At 38.4% G+C, this 22,094-nt stretch overlaps 1 protein-coding gene across 2 annotated transcripts; it reads right to left on the reverse strand.

Annotated features, from left to right (window-relative positions):
- Positions 1 to 855: 855 nt before the first annotated feature.
- On the reverse strand, positions 856 to 21,120 carry ALG5 (ALG5 dolichyl-phosphate beta-glucosyltransferase). Of its 2 annotated transcripts, none has more exons than XM_041467038.1 (10): positions 21,009 to 21,120; positions 19,840 to 19,981; positions 18,954 to 19,000; positions 18,197 to 18,265; positions 16,870 to 16,962; positions 15,217 to 15,330; positions 13,848 to 13,907; positions 10,905 to 11,056; positions 3,290 to 3,375; positions 856 to 2,116 (listed from the first exon to the last, which is right to left on the reverse strand). In XM_041467038.1, the coding sequence occupies exons 1-10, from the start codon at positions 21,096 to 21,098 to the stop codon at positions 2,004 to 2,006; spliced, it is 966 nt and encodes a 321-aa protein (XP_041322972.1). In that variant the 5' UTR covers positions 21,099 to 21,120; the 3' UTR covers positions 856 to 2,003. The 2 variants fall into 2 exon arrangements, with proteins under 2 accessions (XP_041322972.1, XP_041322973.1); XM_041467039.1 differs by lacking the exon at positions 21,009 to 21,120 and adding an exon at positions 20,440 to 20,815.
- Positions 21,121 to 22,094: the final 974 nt, after the last annotated feature.

Below are 22,094 nucleotides of genomic sequence, written 5' to 3' on the forward strand. Positions count from 1 at the left end.
AGGGAGTCATTTTAGATCGCTGAAATGGTAGAAAACTCAGAAGAAAGAAAAAAAACCAGCACACATGTAGAAGATGGCATCCTGCCATTCTAGTCAGCTGAACTGGCTTGAGGGAGTCTCTAAGTAGCCCCAGAACAGGTGTAGAGAGAGAGAGCAGGAATACTCCTCTTTATGGCTTTGTGCCGTTAAACCAGTACACCTGCTTCTGAAATGGAACCCAGGAGAATCTTTCCCTGATTCTGGGATTGCTGTGCAACAATTGAGGTGTGCTGGGCCCGAAGGAACACACAGGAGAGCAGAGCAAAAATCTAAATGCAAGTGGGGAGTCTAAAAAATGCATTTTTAGAGCATGTGTGTGGTGAGTCCTGGTCTCCTCTCTCTCACACCGCCTGTGTGTCTTGTATTTCTAATCTGCAAATAACGGCCTAGGAGATGAGTATGCTACCCAGAAGACTTCTGACTGCTACATGAGTGACAGAAGACCAAGCCAACCATCTTTCTCAGCTAAAGTAAATTTTCCATTTCACTCGGGCTTGCAACCTCTGCCCCAGATCATGCTCCTTTTTTCTATTTCTCCCCAATTCTCCTTCCATCCCAGTTGGCTCCTTTTATTCCAGTTCAGTCTTATCCCCCCTGCAAGGGAATGCATCAGGCTGCACCTATAGAAACAACCATTATAGGTCCCTTCCAACTCAGAATATTCTGTGATTCTGTGACTCCACACTGTAGCAGGTGTCCTGAGGAGCTTATTTTATTCTAGTAATGGCAATGAGGATTCGTGATTGATTCTGCAGAGGTGACAGACATGTATCTGGACAAGGTAAGAGAACAAAGCCTGTGAAGTCAAACTGAATATATTTTTTGAGAATTTATTCCAGCACTTTATAGAAAACTGAGGTAACCCTAACAGAAGCAAAACTCAAGTCAGTATTACAGAAAGAATAAAAAAATCACCGGTGAATTCACATGTGAAAGTACAACCATATACTGTTCATTCTTTAAAGCTCTTCAAATTTGTACAAGTTTCAGGAAGACAGATTGGCTTAGTTTGTTGGCAATTCACAGCTACTTTGAAAGCACAAATGAAACTGTTACTGTACTGTAATGCAGTGTGACATTAGTATGAAAGAGTCAAGACCCTCCCTCTGTCTCTGATCTCATTTGAAGCATGACAGCATCAGACTGGCATTACTAATGCACAGGTCCCCAGTGTACACTGGCTCTCACTTTTGCATGCTCTGAGCTTTCCATACCCTTTTCACTACAGATCTGTAGATGTCAAGGACCCCTAGCCTCGAGCATGCAGTACTAAGTATGTATGAGCAAAACACATTTATAGAAGACATTTTAAAATTAAATGTGCTTTCTCTTGGACCTTCTACAGTCTGGAAAAGATCTGCAGTTGGATCTCGGGAAAACTATTTCAGCTTCAGATAAAAACATTTGGAATGTCAAGGGACTACTGGAAGTCCTGAGAACAACTTTATGAATATTACTGTTATAACTCAGTAAAATCCATTAACGTTTCCCACAACATTGAATCTGAACATGCATCAGTGTGAACCATGAATGATAATTCCAAGCTGCAATATGTCCTAACATTTCCAGATATAACAGAAACAAATGGCTGTGGTCATTCACAACAGAACATTGCACAATGTCGAACAAAGTGCCTCTTTTTAATATGTATAAGGAGATTCCAGATGGATGATGAGACAAAAGCAGATATATTTATTTGAATGAACTTTTAAGAAATGTTAAAGCTACTATTTAATAAAATAAAAACCTGATTACCACATAAGAAAATCTTTTTGGAAATGCTTTCTTTTTTCAAAATGTAGAAATTCTCTGCTGACAATCTTATAAAACACATACATGCTGCAAAAATGAAACATACAGAGGAGCAATGAAGAATTACCTCAGCTTTCACCACCACTTCACTTGATTGAAACTGTTCTTGTGTTCCATTAAGCATAATAATATATTTGGAAAATGTAAATAACCTAATTATGTTTTTTTGCTTCAAGCTTCCAGGCACCAGTCATATATCGTAGTCGTATAAAAAGAAGATCCCTGCCCATCTGCAGCCAGCTCCAAAAGGGAACTAACTTAGAACCTGTGATTAATGAAGAAGAAAATCAGAACGACATTGTTAGGAAAAAAATGAGCACCAGCAAGACTCACATTTAAGCAGTCACGAACCTCTGCATACTCAGCCCCACAACCTAGATTTTAACATTTATAAAAAATATATATTTTGAAAGCAATTACTTTATAGTATTACATTATGCCATAGGTGAGACACTCTAGTTTGCAAGCAGCACAGTAATTCCATGTATGTGACAAGATGCACACTGCTCTCTGTGACAAGGCTTTGTTCAAGTAAAAAGGAACCTGAACACCAATAACTAAGCAAATGATTTATCTAGCAACTTTGGAGAAGAGGACCACCAACCTGTCTTACAACAATAATATGAAGGTACCTATCTTCAGGCAAGGCAAGGAACCCACACTACAAAACCAAGCCTTCTACCATCTCTGCTAATATTTGTGTTTGGTGTAATGTACACATGGAACTGCACTGAAACATTTCTAGTAAAGTTGGCTCAGGACATTCTCTGCTTGCACTTTTCATCATTACCACAGTTCATTATAATTTCTGTTGTCCAGGGGTTGTGCTGAGGAGATAAAAATAAAAAACATGAAAAGGGCAAAAAAATAGAGGAACTGCATTTGATGGGGGGGAAGTGAGCTGAAGCAAGCAGTACCTCTTGAGCTGGTTCTGCACTGAAAAAAGAGCTATACTTCCCAGTAACTCAGTGGCAGAGACCTCCCTACAGGTCTGAAACAGTATCACATCTTAAGAAGAGATGGTGCTCTACAGGAAGCCTTAGTAGCTGAGAATTTTGGAAGGCAAGATACAGTCAAATGGAATTGAATCAGTTAAGTGATGATGGTCAGACTCCCTGCACAGTGTTTTAAAATGGCACTAATTTATTAACACATTATAGCAAGAAGACATGCCAAAATAGTGTTTTGTCCTGGCACTGTAATTCCTTACTTTTGTCTCCAGTGGGACTGCAGAGTTTCTCTGCTATTCTACCCCTTCACCTACACTTTCTGTACCAAGCCATAGCAATAGGCTGGCAAGGACACGAAATTCAGAATGTATATGGAAAGAAGGCCGTGTGCTATCAAAACCAGGTAAATAGGGCAATAACCTTGGATCTGTTATTCTGGATTGACATGTCAGGAATCTTGTAAGAACATGAACTATCTCCCTACCTACCTTCTATTTCAGTCCAGTTGACAGCAACTTCTGCTATAGGTATTTTCAAGCGCTGGGCTATATAAAGAAGTTCCACGTCAAAAGCCCTGAAGAAGAACAGGAAATACCAAATATAATCACACATACTCCCAGATGAAAGACAGCAGTGGAAATGTTAATTAAATGACTTCAGTTAGTTAAGCAGTTGGTACCAATGCTCTACGGGTCAGATACACATGGATGGGAAATTAATTTTCTTGACTGAACTTCTCACAAAACAGCCAAAATACAGAAAACAATAATACTTCTCTGTGTCCTGTATTTGAAGGTATAGATCACTCTGTGTTCAGCCCACTACTTGCTTTTCCTACTGTCACAGTCACAATTTAAACATTTTTGAAGACCATGAAAACCAAGCAGTCAAATGTACAGTGTCACTCCACATCTCTAGTAGTTTCATCAAAGAGTATCTACCTGCTGTGGCTTTATGCTGATCTGATGGGTGCTCCTTTTACTTTCTCAGTCAAGGAACTCAAGGCAGCAGCATAGAAGTGAGAAATTATTTATGTTACCATGCACAACCGAATCCAAACAACAGTTTAGTGACCACTTAATGCACAACACAAAAACCCTCTAGAGAGACACATGTTTTTTATTGGCTCAATTTTTTGCAGGTTGTATGGCAAAATGAATAGGGGCAGTGATCCTGCTGTGTCAGGTGCTCCTTCCTTTTCACTTTGTCCAGAATGCGCCTTAATCCTCTCAGTTCTCTGCACAGTGAATTGTCTGTGTGTTTCATTCCTGTAAATGCATTCTCAAGTAGGCCTGGCGGCTCTGAAACACCAGATTTTTGATATGCAGTAAGTAGTCTGGCAGCTTTTAATGCTCATTTAGAAATCAGCATATGAAACTGCCAGTAGCTACTACTGCCAGGGTTGAACACAAATCACAGTTATAAAGATTCCGATAATTTGCCTTAAATTCTCGTTGCTAAGTCCAAGATAGCTTTCTTTTAAAATGAAAGAAAATATTTCGGCACTGAAGGAAATGTATGCAATAAAAAAAAACCTCAAAATTATTCACTCATGCTTAAAGAGTTGCTTGAATTCATGTCTTTGGTAATTCCATTTAACACTAGAGAAAAGATGGAAAGGGACAAGTGATCAAGAGCAGGCAGAAGACACACTTTAGCAGGTTGCTTGCCTAATTCAGCTGTTATTTCCTTCTACTTCAAGCCACCTTCTCCTTTTAAGCAGTGCAGTTCTGTAAAACTATTAATAAATGCAACAACATGAGCAGTCCACTCTGAAATGTGCAGCTAGGTCTGACACACACAGCTAGGTTCCCACTGAAGTACAGACCACAGCAGGCTGGCCTGATACCACAGGCACACCTGCACAGACCTGTGCTCTACATGTACATGGCATGAGAAAGCCCCTGATTCCACACGGGACAGCGCTAAAACAAGCAAGGGCAGCACAGACAGAGGTTATCTACATAGGCTACAGATATTGTGTATAGGGAATTTTGAGCTGCTTTGCAAATCTGATTTTGATTAGGACACAGGCCTTCTCACTGCCACCAAAAAAGTTAGAAGAATAAATTATTTCTTTACCTCAGTGAACTAAATCTGCTCCAAGCAGCCCTGTCATTTCACTGCTGTCTTTACATGAGGGTTGAATATTATTTTATTAATCACTCCATGGTCTCTTCTACTGAAGAGGTAGTATTTAACTTTTTGCTGACATTTTACATTTGTAAGCCAAAAACCCAAACCTTTGAATGTTTATGAATCATGTGTATTAAGACTAAATCTAATTTTGTAATACTTACTTAAATGACTAAAAATCTTAAGAGACGCAGAATAATTGTCTGATGAATTAGACTGTATGAGCTTCTCTAAAAGTATTACATAAACTATTAGCCTAGTGAACTAATAGTTATTTGCAGTAATTCCTGTGGACAACTGATTACTGGAATGTCAGCACATACATCACAGAACAACAACATTAAATAGTTCTGTGAACTACAGGGCTCAAAGTAAGAGATTAAAAGCACAGGAATTAATCAGGTTGAACACTAATATTGTTACATGTGGTTGCCATTTGGGTAACAGTGAACATATCCTGAAATTAAAAAAAAAAAACCAAACCTATTCAAAGCTGAAAGGAGAATTACTTCAGTAGAATACCACTGGGTTATCGTTTTTCTTCCCTTTTCCCCATCACCTTTCAGTATGCCAGAATGGTTAGTCAAGGAATACAGACTGTAGTGTTCTCAATACACTGACAACAGTACAGACATACTGCAGACCACCAGATCCATATGGTACAGGAGAACCATACAGAAGCTTCTACAGTCAAGATTAAACTTGAGTGTCTTAAATGGAGCCTACCCTAGAGGAGATCAAAGCCACACCAGTGGATGAGCTGTAAGTACAATTCATGTGATTTGCCACAAAGCCATTTGTGAGCAGTTAACCTGTGACAGAACTGCTCCCAGAAACAGCAAGATATATACTCTTCACACCAGGTACTTCATTTTGCTGCCTCTTGGGAGGGGGACACATAGCTCAGAACACCCAAACTTGGCTCCAGCCTGAAAGAATTCAGATTCCAATCTAAGTACCCAGAGTTAGATAGCCAAAAATCTATGGTGTGAACAATTTCCCCATCTATTTCTAGTAGTGGCTCCATGATGTGCTAATTACCACAAACGTGTATTGTAAAGTAAAGAAAAAATTCTCCACGTGATTGTGTTTTGGTTAAGTTACAATTTAAGGCAATGCTAGCTAAAATTCATTTGAAAACTAAGTTGGTAGGTGTTTAATTGAATTCAGTCTTTTTAAACTGAATCCTTAAGATGCTTGAGCTTACAAAATATCTATCCTTAAAAATTATTCTGTATTTTAAAATTGCACTAGGACTCTTTCTTTTTCTGGTGCAATATTATGTGTTTAAAAAAACAAAATCAGGCCTTCAGCTATAATGTTTTAACTGGAATTTATGAGTTTTGTACATCCAAGATATGTTTTTCCAATAAACTCTTAAAGGCAAAGAAAACAGCGAATGGTCAAAGAGGTCTAACAATGAAACAAGATGCCAAGTGGGCTAGACTGCCAGAACTGCCCTAGCTGAACTTGGGCTTTTGAAAGTCCATATGTCAGCCAAGAGCAGGACTTTTTAAAAGACAAAACAGACAGAGTTAAAACAGCAAAAATATTTTTGCGTTGACTAGACACTCATAAACAATTCTACTTGCCATGCACAAAACCAGGAAAAAACCAACTTATTCCACTGCTTGTGTTGGTCTACAATGGCACAAAACTGGGAAAAAAATCCCTGCAGCAATATCAATGCTTATTTTTCTGAAATTTTTATATAGAAACTCATATTTAGAGATTAGTGACAAACTGGAGAAACAAACATTTTTTTTACCAGTTTCTTTCCCAGTTTTAAAAGTGAAACAGCATACCTTGCTCAGAGCACAAGGCAATTTTTACAGATAAAAGTAATAGCAACAATTTGATCTCTTCATTGATCTGCTGACTTGTACAATGCCGTCATAAATTGCCACTTCACAAAAATATGTCAATCCAACCAGTACTAGAACTACATTTTGAATTTCCCCTCCTTTTATCATAAAGGTAGGACTGTAACTGCTATGTCTAGTTCTCCTAAGGACAGACATTTTCTGGCTGGAAGAAAATTTATCTTTTTTTTTTGTTGTCAGAAGAAATCAATGATCAAATTTAGGATAGGAAAATTCAGCCAGCGAGACCATTTAATTTTCCAGTATTTCTCCTACGCATCAAAATTTAACACGAACAATTACATTTTTCAAGTCAAGACTGTAGATGCAGAACTAGATCTTCTTTTATAGCCTGAAGTGACTAATTCCAACTGTCTCTGTTATGTTTTTAGAATATCTCTTTTAATTTTCCTTTAAGTTTTAAATTAAAAAATCTGCTCCATCCATTTCTGAAAAACAGATTGCTGTGTAATCAAATTCAGAATCTAAAACACAAAGCATATGCTCTCTGTACAAAAGGTTGCTTTCATTTCAAACTAATGTCAAAACTTCGCTATTTAGAAAGTAAATTTCAAGAATGTTTCGTTTATACTCATATATACACAGCCAAAGGATAGTTAAACAAAAAAGACAATGAGAACACTCACCAAAAAAAGCCAGTTTAGGATGTAAGTATCGAGTATATAAATAGTTTGTAATATCTATTAATTTTCAAATGCCTTCTAAAATTTAGGGTTAGAATAAAAAATTATTCTAGGAAATATCCTGATCTCTCTTTAAGAAGTGTTATGTGATCCTTACTGCCATAATAATAAAACTGTATTTTTCCTTGTATGCTTCAGTTTCAAGATTTCTTAAATGTAAGCATCTATAAATCAAATTCAGTGGAACAAGAAGAAAAATCTGGTCTGTTTTCTAGTATTTTTAATATTAAAGAGGTGATATTCACATCAGTGTCCACTGGAATGGAAAAATCATGGTGAAAGCATTAAGAACTGAGGGTCTAAGCAGGTGGGAATTATTAGATAGCTGATTTTATAGTACTTTTGTATTAACTTCATGAGTAAATATGTTATGCCTCAATTTTAGTCTAAATATATTTTATAAGAATTCACCTAGCACTGTAGTACCCCCCCAAATCCAAGCCTGACTAACCTTGAGCAGGCAGACAGTTTGGTTTGTGCAGAAGCCTGGTGTTCATTCCCTTCAGCAGCTCACCACACGTTCCAGTGCAGCAGCTGGGGAGCCCCCGGCAGGCTCAAGGACCAGGGTGCTTAACTCAGATGGCTTTTATCCTATTAAATCCAGCACTATCCTTATTCCCAGAACATCTGAGCACTGACTACACAGAACTGAACACTCCTTCTAGTACCTAACAGACTTGCACCCCACTTGTGGGAATTTAAGGTTCAATGAGAATCAAATGTCCATTTCCTTGGATGTCAAGTAGCCCCAGTGCAGTGACACAGAAGTGGAAATAAATCCAGATTTCAGAGCCTCTTATCTGGTACCAAGACAGTGATTCCTCTGCTACCCCTTGCTGATGGTTTCAGTATGAAAAAGTTGCTCTGTGACCCAGCTGGGGACTCCACATTGTTCCAGGCCAGCAGAAGTACAATACCAACTACTATTTCTTACTCTTCTGTCTCCATACTCACGATATATACTGAACCTCTATGGGACAATGTCTAACCAGTTTGTATTTTCTTTTTCACATGGTATGCAATGGAAAGATATCAGGGACCAGATTTGTTTAAAATAAGAAGTTTCCAGCATTGAGCTGTTTCAGATTCTTACACAATTATGTACAAAGAAATCTAATGCTATGGGATGAATGTTCGATGTCCCTATATAATTTCCAATTGCAATTATCCCAACTATTTGTACAACACTGACATTTCACTTAGGACTAAAATTTCCCTGAATATATGCACTCTCCCCACATACAAATACCTCCCCATGTCCCAGTTTACTTCCAGATCTTATGAATATTAAATGGGAAAGGGACAATACTTGATTTGTGCACTGACATGCCATCTTCCAGTTACAGATGCTAAATGACTAGCTGTGGAGCAGAAAAGTAACTTTTGAGACCTTACTATAAGGTTTTTTCTTCAGCAGTGGCAATAATCTGAGTTTCTCTCCTCTAAGAGGGTTTAACTTTCCACTAACCTTGTCAAAGCTTTTGATCTTGAAATCTCTACTGTTCTGTCAGATTTGGTTTGAATTAGCCAATAGATATAAAAAAGGCATGTAAACTGAGACTGTTGATTGAGAGATCAGCATGAAACCAGAAAATACATTACCAGTTTGTACAGAAGTAAACCAAATTTTGAAAGACCCCAAAAAAATCTATAGCTGTTTTAGGCAAATTTGAGACTTGGAATTATCTGAAGAGCTTCTTTCTTGGAAGAACTTGAGTTGTTCTTTTCTTGACACACAAAACAAGCATTGTTCATCACTAACTAGCACATTTCAGATAAATAAAACACACAAGGGGATTAGTTTATGGATTACTATAGATAAAAGAGCAAGAATCAGGCTCTGATTCTACGAAGAAGGCTCATCTTCTAGCGGCACATACAAGGCTCAATGAACTAAGACATGAAGATCTGGTATGTTCCACACCAATGATATAATTACTATAAAATGTTAGCAATATCCCTTTTTCATATGAGTTTAACTGTTTATTATCAGTATTTAGAAAATCCCTGTATGTGAAATTTACCGAGCTTTATAGATCAAGACTGGCTTTAGAGGTAGCAGCAGAAATCATACTTCTGGCTCAGCTATAGTCTCCTTTAGGTCAATAAGCTACCCACTCAGGTGGGAAAGTGATTTTCTGACTGTTGACTGCTCAGTTCAATGCAACAATAGCTCTGTTCCACAAGAGATTCGTGCACCTGAACACAACCTTTGCAACTGCGGTCTGGAGGGGCAGTACAGCTGTCAGAGCTCAGCCTAAAACTATACACATTGGAACAGACTAGGACTGTAGGATTGCACACGTTTGTGTTTGGGAACATTGTTCAGCAGTTCTGTTACCTGTCAACCAAACAGAAGCTCATGAGAGATTTTCCTGAATGAAGACAATAGTTTGAAAAGGTTTGATTACATCTAATTAAACTATCCTTTTCAGCAAAAATTGTGGCATAGAAAATCTACAGGAATTATGGTATTTGTGTGAAAGCTGCTTCAGTCGCATAACAGCAGTCATGGCTGTATCACTCACATATGGGAACTGCTCTACCTAAATTACAACCAAAGGAGCTCTAAAGTTATTAAAAGACCACACATAATTTTCAATTGTCTTAAATTAAAGATATCTGTCAATGTTCCTCACATAAAATACTTTAGCAAGAAAGTAAGTAAAGAATAAGCATTTGCTTTCACTTTAGAGTCCTCAGCAATTCCAAAGACCTTATCAGATATTAATTTTACATAAAATACTTTGGTTAAGCATTACTGAATTGTAATGTATAAAAAAATAACACTGATAGGAGTTTGGAATACGATTAATAACTCTTAACTTTCTTTATCATAATAACAGCTTCTCTCTATTTCTTACTTACTTGCATGGCTTATATCTGTAAAAGGAGAGAGGACTCTCAGAAATTGGAGTGAATTACAGCACCATGTAAAAGTGTTTGAAATTTCTTCTGGAGGTGAAGAAAGAAGAGTTGTTGGGATTTTCAGTTGTTTGAGGCCTTTTTCCTCTTTTTCCCCCTCTCCTCTTTCCTAATCAATTACCATTTCCCATGACAAGGCAAAACCAAAGTATCCTACCTAGGATTACATACATCTTTTGAGAAAAGAGAATAAAATTAAATAAAGAATAAAATTAAATACCCAACTACTTTACTACAATGTATCTTAATAAGAACATAGAATTTCTAGCAATTACCAGGATACTTTAACATAACAAGAAATCGAAGCTGCCATGCAGGCAATACTATAATTGGCTAAACTGAGCAGCTGAGATGCATACACAGACATCACATGCTTCATCATAGCTGCAACACTAAAATTACTTTTTCAAGTAATGAAACTTGACAGTCATGTTCAATTATAAAAAAACACCACCAACAAAAAAGGAACAATTTACCAGCGTTCTATGTGAAGATTTGAGAAAGTCTGCAAGGCAGCTTCTCTGGTTAGAAGTTTAAATCCACACTGTGTGTCCCGGATCTCTTTGACACAGAGAAACCACACCAGGAAGTGGAACCCATACATGAGGAGAGTTCGAAAGTAAGAGCGCTGTGGACAAAGGCAAGAAGTTAGATGGTTTTATTTGAGTGATGAGAGAAGTCCTTGAAGAGAGCTGTCTTACAGGACAGTAACTCTGTTTTGTGATAGCTTTCAAAGTTTGTAAACTGGTTGTATTTTGCACTGGAATGAAAACAGAACTTAACAATTGTTACAGTACAAACAAAATTTTGGCTGAAAGGGAAATATTTTCATCTAGGGAAAGACTTGCCAGTCATGTGTATAGTCTAGGACAGGAGAAATCCAAGTTCCTTCTTCTCCTCTCCCCACTTCAGAGCAGTTTCTCAGTCTGGATTATGCCTTATTAAGTAAAGCAGGAACCTGCACCTGGATTTCAAATAATTAGTGGAACAGCCATAGTATCTTCTGTATGACTCTTCGGAAGTATATAATGGACCAAGTGAAAACGAGGTCTAAAGTAAAGGCTGCTGTGCAAGATATTTCATTTTATATTGCCAGCAACGTTACAGTCATCTCTTGTTCTTTTGCCTGCCGCCCCTCACTCTCAACATCAGCTAGCTGGGGAAGCAAAGCAGCAGAGTCATCTGTTGTTCTTTTGCTTTCATGGATATATTTTATATTCCCGATAAATGTTCCCAGCCTACCTGTTGGTTACACTTGTGCTCTTGACACAATAATCATACAGATAAGTTTGGCCATGAATTCCAAAGGCTGGAGTCTGGGTTTGCTGAGGTCCGTCTTAGGCTTTTATTCAAAATAGCTCCTAAACAACTAGAACTGTGATCTAAAAATTTCTTCTGAACTCACTGCTGTTCCCATGCTAAATTTAAGTGATTTTATCTATGACTGCAAGCCACAAATCATGTAAAATCTTTAGGAGCCAATGATTCAAATGTTAAGTATCTCTGGGTGATAAGAAATGCCTTTAAAGCCAACAATTTAGAATCTCACTTGAAAAATAAAGAAGATGCTTGGCTTATTATGTAATAGCCTTTGGCTTAAGAAAAACCAAATTCATAGCTTGCGTCTTTTGAAAAGTGCTCCTGCCCCAGGTTAATGGTGGATCTGGTGTGGCTTCTTTGGCTCTTTTGGGTCTGTGACCAGGAACACCAGGCTCCCACCAGGCCAGAAGGGAAGTGCTAGGAGGCTGCATGACTGTCAAGACAGTGAAGCTGTGCACTTACTTCACAAAGAGCAGTTCCTGGGTTATGCCTATCATTTCTAAGACTATGCAAGTCATAGTATAGATTCATTAAAGGACATTAACAATTCTGGAGGCAGACCCGAATTCTTGATGTATTGAGACTGAACACAAGGGTGAAATTCTGGTCTCAATGAATTTAATACAGCTGCTTATCACAGCTTCATTCTACAATTTTAGATGCCAGTAAGTCCAGAGAGAAATCCCAACATCTGAAAGATTGCTCTGCAACTTTTTTATACCTATTGTACTATACAACAGTCTTGTCCCACCATAGTAGAGGTAGTCTTTCTATTCCTGTCTAGGGACCACCAAGTGATGAAACAAAATGGGCTACACATTTCAAGCAAATCAGTTCTGCCTAAACAGTTTGTGATTCCTCTATTAAAAATTCAGAAATATGGGGAGAAGCAGGAAGCAAAGGATGGACATGTCCTAAAAATTGTACTTTTGTATTAGAAGATGAAAGTCCTGTCCCAATTCCTCTCCCTAATGTAGCAAGAAATATGAACGCACTGAGGAAAGTCTGTCCATATCCAGTACTTGACCATGCAATGAAACATTTTTTCTGGGCTCCACTTTATCAGCTACATAATCTCCCTGTAGCAGTTCCTAGTTTCTGATAATGATGAAGGCTTTTTTCTTGTTGTTTTTTTTTGGTTTTGGTTTCTTTTTCTTTTTGAGGATGAGGATGCTTTGAGGACGGAAATATACACACAGCAGTATTTGCAAGAACTCAGGAAGAGTGAACCACTCCAATACTATCTCATAAACCAGAAGAAAAAAGTACAGATCTGCCAGAGGCTGAACACTATCAAGTGTAACTTCTTTTGAATGTCTCTAACTATTTTAGTAGTCGTGTATATATTTTAGAATACTTTCAAGTACTAAACATCAGTATAAACAAAGCTTACTCTTGAGAACATTCAACGAGCTGAGCACATCCAATGACATTAAAAAATGAGCCCAGCAATGTGTCTGTTGCAATACAAGTTCCATGCCTGTGCTTTCTCAATTACTGTCTGCCAAGACATCAGAAAATCAGATGCAAGCTAAAGCCATGTGCCTGTGTATCACTGTTCATTACACAAGAGTCACACAGAGAACAGTACTGTCTGTGTGTTCAAAACTCAACAATTTTACTATGAGTAACACAGAATACTTAAACCACTTTCCCATGAATAGAGGTACTCTTCAAACAGCTGGCTGCTAATTATCCCTAACTAATTTTAAACAGGTTTCAAGATCAGCAGGCCAAGTTCTTGCATTGGAAGGAAATCAATAATAATGAACTCATCAGCTACCTTCCCTTCCAGCCCCAGTACTGGTTGCTGGACACCAATTCTGTCAGGGTTTCGAAGCTCTGCTTGTGAGATATTCTCAACTATAAAAATTAAGTCCTTAAATTGGAACACTAACTGAAATGAGTTCAAAGTGCCTAAAATCTAGAACATACTCTTTGTATATGATGGAGGACCTCCTGCATGTATGACAAGCTTTTCCTTATTTTTAGCTTCTATTCTTTTAAAAATATTGATTATCTAATTGCAAAACCTGTAGAGCAGAAACAAATAATGGAAATATTTGGTTATAAGTACACAGCAGGAAATGGAAACAAACCTTTGCTATTGAGTCCTTCTCCAGATGAGCTCTAGAACCACAGGAAATAGCCATCCCTTCCTGTACAGGAATATAAATTAAAGAGTTATTTCTTAAATGAATATTATTTGAATTGGTGGACTCTTGTGTTGAGAACCATAAAAAAACCTCCAAAACTTCAAAGCAGTACACTTTTCTGCTTCCTGTAGCTGTACTTCTTCTACTGCTAGGTTTTGACCCTAAATCAGTCTTTTACAATTAAGAGACAATCTAAAGTTTATTACAATTTGCATAAGGTGCATGCAGATTGCCTCCATTCATTCAGCTCTTGTTTAGCTTTACATTGTTTATGCACATGGAAAATATTAGCAGAACAGATAAGTACACAGCATTCCTAGGAACTAAATGTTATAATGTACATTTTCCTTAAGTATCGCACAATGGAAGCAACAACAAAATAAAGCACTTGTTGCACTGAAGTATCTTCAAAGGAATAAAATGCCATGACATCAGCCAAAAATATAATCTCAAATTAAATCAACATGATGAAAACAAAAGGTTTAACACTATTCTCACACTACTTCCCACATAAAATCTCTCAAGTCTACTCTATTTGAGGCCAATGCTGAAGAACCAGCAGCTGCTGCAGCCCTGACAGGGAAGAATGTCAGGGTCACAATGCTGCCCATTGTGTCCTGCACTTGTGGCTCTTCCATTCAGAGGCTGTGACCCCTTCCACAGGTACATTCCCCACAGCTCTGTCTGAAAGGCTGCACATCTTTTCTGTCACTCTGGGAAACCAGCTACAAGTACCTCACCCATCTGCATTTAAGCAGAAAATAAACCTCAGTTCTTTCAAGTCAAGCTTCCAAAAGAGAATGACTGTGCAGGGAGGTGTTCTTGCTCCACAGGTTGTTGAGTTTTTGTTTACAATAAAAGTTCTTCCAAATCCTGTCATTAAACTAAGGACTCTGAGAAAAGAAGACCTGTATAAAAGAGGGTGGAATTAAGATGCACCCTTAAAGGTATATAGAATGACATCAGATAAAATGAAAAAACAGAACAGTTCACAATGAAAACTAAGTAGGCATCACATGGTATTTATACAGAACAGAACAACTTCAAACAATTTGCAGGAAGGATAAACAGCAAATAGAACATTCTGTACTGCCTTCGAGTAGGCACAATGGATGCAAAGGAGGTAAGAACTCAGTGAAAGCTCCTTCTGACAGCCCATTCTTGAGGCTTCTAATCTTACACTTAGGTCTTCAGACTTACACCTGCATCTTCAACTGAATCTCAAAAAATTTGAAGTGAGCTACAAAAGTCTATTTTTGTGTATTAAAGTATGCATGTGTATTGCAGTAAAAGCAAGAGAATTTATACTCACAGGCCATGGCTGGAGACTCTTTAGACCTTCTTCTACTTTCTCAATATCTGCAAATTTTGTAGCTCCATCTGCATCAGCCATAAGAATCATCTTCCCCCGAGAACTAAAGACACCCTGCAATGAGAATAGCCAATAAAAAAAATCCAACAACTTTGTAATAAATTATTTGTCATAAGCTAGGTGCAAGACGCTCCAAAAACCTATGTAGAAACAAGACAGTGGTATCTCACAGATTCCACACAACAGGTGAGTATTAATATTCTGCTACTAACAGTAATTTACCTATTTATATGGCAATAACATCTAGAGCCTTCACACTCTGAGTGTCCACAGTGACAGACAATGCATGAACAGGAAAGGCTAACAATCCTTCCCAGGAAAACCTAAATCTAAAAGGCAACAAGTTGCTACAGTCAGCTCTAGAGGGGAGCAAGGAGTAGCAGTGATTAGCAGTTGCCACGGCAGTGGATGCCTTTTCTTTGTCATGAGCACTGTAGAAAGGAGGATGCAGTGCGAGTTTTTCCTAACACTGTTTAATGAAAATTCAAGAGCTATTTCTCAAAACTAATTTAAGAGTAAGTCTCAAGTCACAGTATCACTGCAAAACACTTGTGATACACAGGTTTCACAGTTTATTTTGCCATATGCTTGGTCAGAAAAATCTCTTAATTTTTGAAGGGGTCCAGACAGGAAAACAATTATCAGTGGGTGTGACAAAAGTACTGTTGCAACCAAGCATGTGTGCATCTGGAAAAGCCTGTCAAGGAAGTAGCTGTACACACATGCACTCTACATAATACATTGTAAAAGTTTATCACATAGAAAATTGTTCTCCTTCTCTTGGAATAACTTCAAAACTGTATCTCTTACAACAGTTCCATATGTTCTAATATTATGTTCTCTTCATTTCCAATAGTTATTCAGTTTTCATAAAAAATAATTGACATACTAAAGACAGAGCTGAAAATACAGATAAAGACACTCACTGACAATCCATAGATGATACCACCCTTTTTCAGAAAAGCAAGGTGTCATGCATCATAGGAATACAATGTTCCTTCTAAATGTGCAACTGCTATTTCATATTTAGAACATGTTCATTTTACGATAATATCCATGTGAAAGCATGAATTGTGCTGTTCTGACTATCGAGTGTGGGTGATAGCAGTGGGCTTCAGTAAACATAAACTGTGCTGGATGAGTTCTTGTTTATCAGCCATGTTAAAAACCACAGTCACGACCTAGAGAGTGAAGTTTGCCAATTTGGCTCTATTTTGTCTACAAAAGCTTAACTTTAATCTATAACAGTTTTGGTGGGTTTTTTTTTTTTGGTTGGCTTTTGTAAATGCAAGCCTATTTCTAAGTAGAACTAACATGAATATGAAATTCAAGCAGATTTTCCACTTTGAATTCTCATGTTAAAAAAATGTCTTTGTTATTGATCTTTCTGGAAAGACAACACTGCTACCAAGATGTAAAATAAACTTATTTTGAAAAAAAAAATTATGCTTTAATTTAGAGAATCTGTACTCAGTTTTCTCCTCATGATTTTGTTAATGCATTGAATTCAAAATGTCAATCAGCACAGCTCTATCTTCTGCATATTTTGGCACAGGTAGTTCAAACAGAGAAGGAGATGAAAGTATTAATTACCGTCCTGACTGCTCCCCCTTTCCCTCGATTTTTTTCCAAAGTTATCACTCGCACTTTGTCACTTCCATATTTCTTGCAGTACTCCTTTGCAACCTGACAGATACACAAAAAGCCAGCATAAAACAGAACCAGGAACCAAGGGAGAAGTGTACATTTGCTCACCCTTCAAAAGAAAATAAATTAATAGCACAGAGGTATAACCACTTCAGTCAGCACAAATATATTGCCAGTGTTCGCTGGAGTCTGTTTGGGAAAATAAAAACAGTTCACAGTCAAAACAAAAAGACTGAAGAAACAAAGTAATGTTCAATAAGAACAGGATATTTCCCTAAGCAATTTCAACCCCCATCCTCCCACCTCCAAAAAACTCAATCCTAATTTAATTTACATCATACTATTACAGACCTTTTCTATTAACACCAATAGTTCATAAAAGAAATACAATTTTCTATGACAGCTACCTATTTCTCACTTGTCTTGCTGCTATTTGTGGTTTTGAAGAAAAATTCATATTGATCTAAGACTCCATTCACACTGCAAGGATCTGAACATTTTGGTACATGTTGTGGGGAAGAGAAAGAAAGCTTAGGCTTTCTCCTGATCTCCTGATTTTTTTTAAAGGTTGTCTTGAGTCCTTTTAAGTCCAGAGGCCTGCAGCCATTGTATGCTCAGTTGAAAGAGATGGTAGAAAGAATGCACAGCAGTCAAAATTATATACCAGCAATCCTTAAAGCAATATACATTTTAGTGTGTACCTCAAATATCTTCCAAGCAGTAGGGAAAAAACCCCACAAGCTGGCTAGCCTTCCTTGCCAGTGACATAGACAAAAGTTGAAGCAGAAGAATACAGAACTATTTTGAAAATACTAATACTGGCATGTGGATATTTAAATGAACAATCCCACAATGGGTGTGGGAAACAACCATATCAACTGTTATGTCAATCACAGTATGAATGAAATATTTTAAAAGACTTTTTAGCTTCCTCAATTTCATATTCACATCATCACTATGGACATGCAGAGTATTTAATGTGAAATTTCTAGAAGTCAGTATTAGCATTCTTAGAACCTCAGCTGCAGGAAAGTGGCTGTCACAGTTGCCAATCAAGAAAACTGAAATTTGCAAAAGAATTGTGTGTGTATTCATGTGCCTCTGCGCCATCCATGATGCAATGACAGAGATAATTCAGATTTGTGAACTTCAACTGTCAACTGCTTCAAGTACCAAAATATAAATATAAACCACTGGTATATTCCACAAATATACAAAAATCCAAACAAAATTCACGCCTCTGATTGCTTGGGAAGACATTACTTTTTCTTACCTTTGCAGTTTGATCTTTACTGCCATCATTAACCACTATCACTTCATAAGTGAATGAAGGATCTTGTTTCTTGAAAATAAAAACAGAAATAATGCATTTTATTTCAGTTTCATCAATTTCATACAACTTCTTAGGCAAGCAATAGGTCTTTCAAATGTCATTATTATTTTCTCCCTAGCAGTCATTCATAGTTGCCAACAGATATTAATATGATGCAGTAAATTTGTTAAGATGGCATAATTACAGAATTTTGCTATATTTGATGCAGGTACTGTTACACTGGGTTTCATGCTACCATCTAGAACTGAAAAATCAATTTAGCTGTAGAAGATGGAAGCTCAGAAAAAAACATAACTTTTAAGAAAACCCAACAAACAAAATCCACAAACTTTCACAGTGAGCTTCTTACCCAGAGAACAAATCCTAATGAAGAACAGATGCTTATGAAACTTGTTGGAACAAACCAGGACTTAGTTTAGAAAGTTAAATGCATGGTTAATCCTTAGCTCTGTCTTGGGCAAATTTCATGCATATGAAGATTGTTTCATCCTACAGTAGCATATTAAATTTTTACTTCATTTAAAAATCCTTTCTGGCACTTGATCTAAAAATAACTGATAAGAGACAGAAGCATTATTTCTAAGTGGCCAAGTACTACTGTTTTAATGTACACTAACATAATAAAATGACTAGATCACTGACTTCTTATACATAATACACAGAGAAACAGTGAATTTTGAAGGCAAAAAGAAAATACCTGTCTTTTTTCTAGATAATCCAAAGCTTCATCCATCATAAGTGGTACTAGAGAAAAGGTGGAGGAGGTCAGGTTATTAGCTTATAATACCAAAAGCACCTGCACAAGCAAGCTGAAAACAGCCACAAAGCAAGGCTGAGCAAATCAACTCTTTCATACAACACTACCTTCAGTAAACAAGCTTAGCAGCTGCAACTCTTAAGTGCTGTCTTTTCTGAATGCAGAAAGAACATTGAAGAAAATCACACAGGTGATAAAAAGACAGGATAAAAACTTTTATTCTGAGGAACGAAATTTTCATTTTGAAGTATGTAATTCTCTACATAACATTAAAGGAAAAAAAAAATCATTCTTTAAGACTGACCCTGTAAAGCAGCAGTAACTTTATCTATTTAAGCAATCTGTCAGCTTGTGTACTGCCACATCAGCTTTAGAGCTTGATTATTTCTATTGCATCTAAAAGCCTTCACTCAGTATTATGTACTCCTATCTATGGCCAAGTCAAACACAAACCCATGAGATCATCACTTTTTCTGCTTGTTTGAAGCTTCTGTTGTTGTTTAAAGAGTGGTAAGCTCTCAAGTCATTTTACTACTTCTTGCCTCGCAGCATTGGCAGGGGCAATGAACAGCCCATTCTTCTGGAGTTCATTAAAATTAAGAGGATTCTTACAAGTGCCCCATGCTATTTTTAGCAGTAGAAATCAAGTTACACTATGCCTTAATTTTGAAATTCAATGTACTTGGACTGTTTTCTGGAAACTGTGTCCAAAATCTGATATGTAATCTGGCCTGCCAGAATCTACTGCTAACCCAACTGACCTCTTCATTATTACAGTAACAACAGATAGATTTTCTTCTTTTCCTCAAAACTAGAAAAATCTTACACCGGTTTTCCTCATTGTATGAAGGCACAACGACAGAGAGTCCTCTTGTAGCAGGATCATGTATATTTGGTGCAGATCCTTTCCTGCACTCAGCATCTTCATGTGGCATTGTTTTGGCAGTTACATGAGCGATTACACAAATCTGTGATGAAGAAGAAATGAAAAATGTTGTCAAGCATTATGTTAGAAGTTTACCTAGCTATTAGATGTGCTACCAGAAGTAACCAAGTATATTTTAGCAATGAGGTGGGTCACTGCTGTGGAATTTCACACAGGACCAAAACCCTCTCACACCATTTGGTTACTCCCACTCTGACCCCTGTCAGCATCATTGGCTTGCTGCTGTTTTTATCTGCAAAGCATGCAAGTGCCTCCAAAGCCGTGGTCCAAGCTCCTTCCCCAAGTAACCTCGAGTACATAAGCAGGTGGTACCTTTGATCCCCCACCAAGCCACTGAAATCAATGGCAAGGCTCACAACCAGCCAGCCATATGTGCTTGCAAAACCAAGGCTCTGATTGCTTTTTGCATGGCTGAAAAAAAAAGCGGTAGAACTTGGGTTCTGGAGCACTTTTACTTGGTGACATCACACACAGAATCACCTGTGTTGAAAAAGACCTCTGAGATCACCGATGCCCCAACACCACCGTATCAATTAGACCGCAGCACTGAGTGCCACGTCCAGTCTTTCCTTAAACACCTCCAGGGACGGCGCCTCCGCCACCTCCCCGGGCAGGAAGCATACGTGGCACTGCGGACAGGCAGCAGAATTTCGCTTTCCAGGGGGTCGACCTTCTTAATCTCGCAGGACATTTCGAATAAGCAGAAACACAGCCACTTCCCAAATGGTTCACGCGAAGGCGTTACCAGGACATTTCCCAACCCGTACTGTAAGGCTGAAATGCTCCGTCCTGGTGCCCTTTGCCAGGCACGGCACCCCACGCCTTGCCGAAACACGTTCCCCGCACAACCCCCCGCACAAGCGCAGCCCTGCCGGCTTCTGCCGCCCAGCCCGGGCCGGCCCTGCCGCCCGCGGGGCGCGGCGGGACCCCGGGGCAGGACCGGGACCCCGGGCAGCGCCCCTGCTCCGCAACGGGGGGCGGGCACAGGGCGGCATCGCGCACCGCCCCCGCCGCGGAGCCCCCCGGGGCCCGCCGTGCGCGGCTCTCACCAGGACGAGGAGGAAGGCGGCGAGGGTCGCCAGCGCCAGCGCGGCTGCGGGCAGGGTCAGGGGCAGGGACGGGAGCGGTGGCAGCGCCATCGCCCGCGGCAGCCGCGGGGCCCCAGCGTAGACCAGGTTGCTCAGAGCCCTATCCAGCCTGGCCTTGAACACCTCCAGGCATGTGGCATCCACAGGTTCTCTGGGCAGTCTGTCCCAGCATCCTTGATTCTATTGTATGGCTTAAAAGCTTCAAACGAGGTTTAGCAAGTGCTGTTACATGAACTGGAAAACAACAGACCTTGTGTTGTGCTTATAATCCAGTGGTACAGGACCAACATATATGGAGCCAACAGGGGCCAATTCATGCTGGCTGTTATGTTGGTGATGCCTCTGTGTGTTAGTCTGCATTTGGAAAACTTGCCTATTCCACTTATCTTTTTTCCATCCCTGCCCCAGAAGCACTATTTTAATGAAACTGTGGCCTCTGTGTGTTAGTCTGCATTTGGAAAACTTGCCTATTCCACTTATCTTTTTTCCATCCCTATTTTAATGAAACTGTGAATGCTTTGTTTAAATATTGGCGACACTTTTTATAAAAGCTTTTTTTTTTTACGTTAGTGCTTAAATTCTAATACACAGGTACTGTTACTAGTGCGTGATTAATAATAAGCAGCAATTATTTATCATCTGAAACACTTCATGGAGCATATTTTGTAATTTTATACTTTTTCAAAGATTCTAAGAAAAACTGAATAATTCAAAATTTTTTACAGTTTTCTGCATCTGAATGCAATCCTTGAACTAACATATTTCACACAGTGTAGTAAAATTTTCCTTTTTGCATTCCTTGAAAGGCACTTTCCTTCCTACACCCTTCTGTCACTAAACACTTCTTTTGATTTAAAGTGAATAGGATTATTGAAGTGAAAGCTAGCAGTTTTTGTTAAGTGTATGTGCAGGCATGTTCCTTGTATGGAAGAAGCATTTTAGAAGTGAATTTAGGAAAACATCTTTTTTTTAAATTGGTTTAAAATTTCCTCATTGTTCTGTAACTGTATTGCTAAGCAGCTTTGTCAGGCGTCTTGATACCCAGAT

The sequence above is a fragment of the Pyrgilauda ruficollis genome, unplaced genomic scaffold (genome assembly GCF_017590135.1).
Source record: "Pyrgilauda ruficollis isolate IOZ18807 unplaced genomic scaffold, ASM1759013v1 scaffold20, whole genome shotgun sequence".
NCBI lineage: Eukaryota > Metazoa > Chordata > Aves > Passeriformes > Passeridae > Pyrgilauda > Pyrgilauda ruficollis.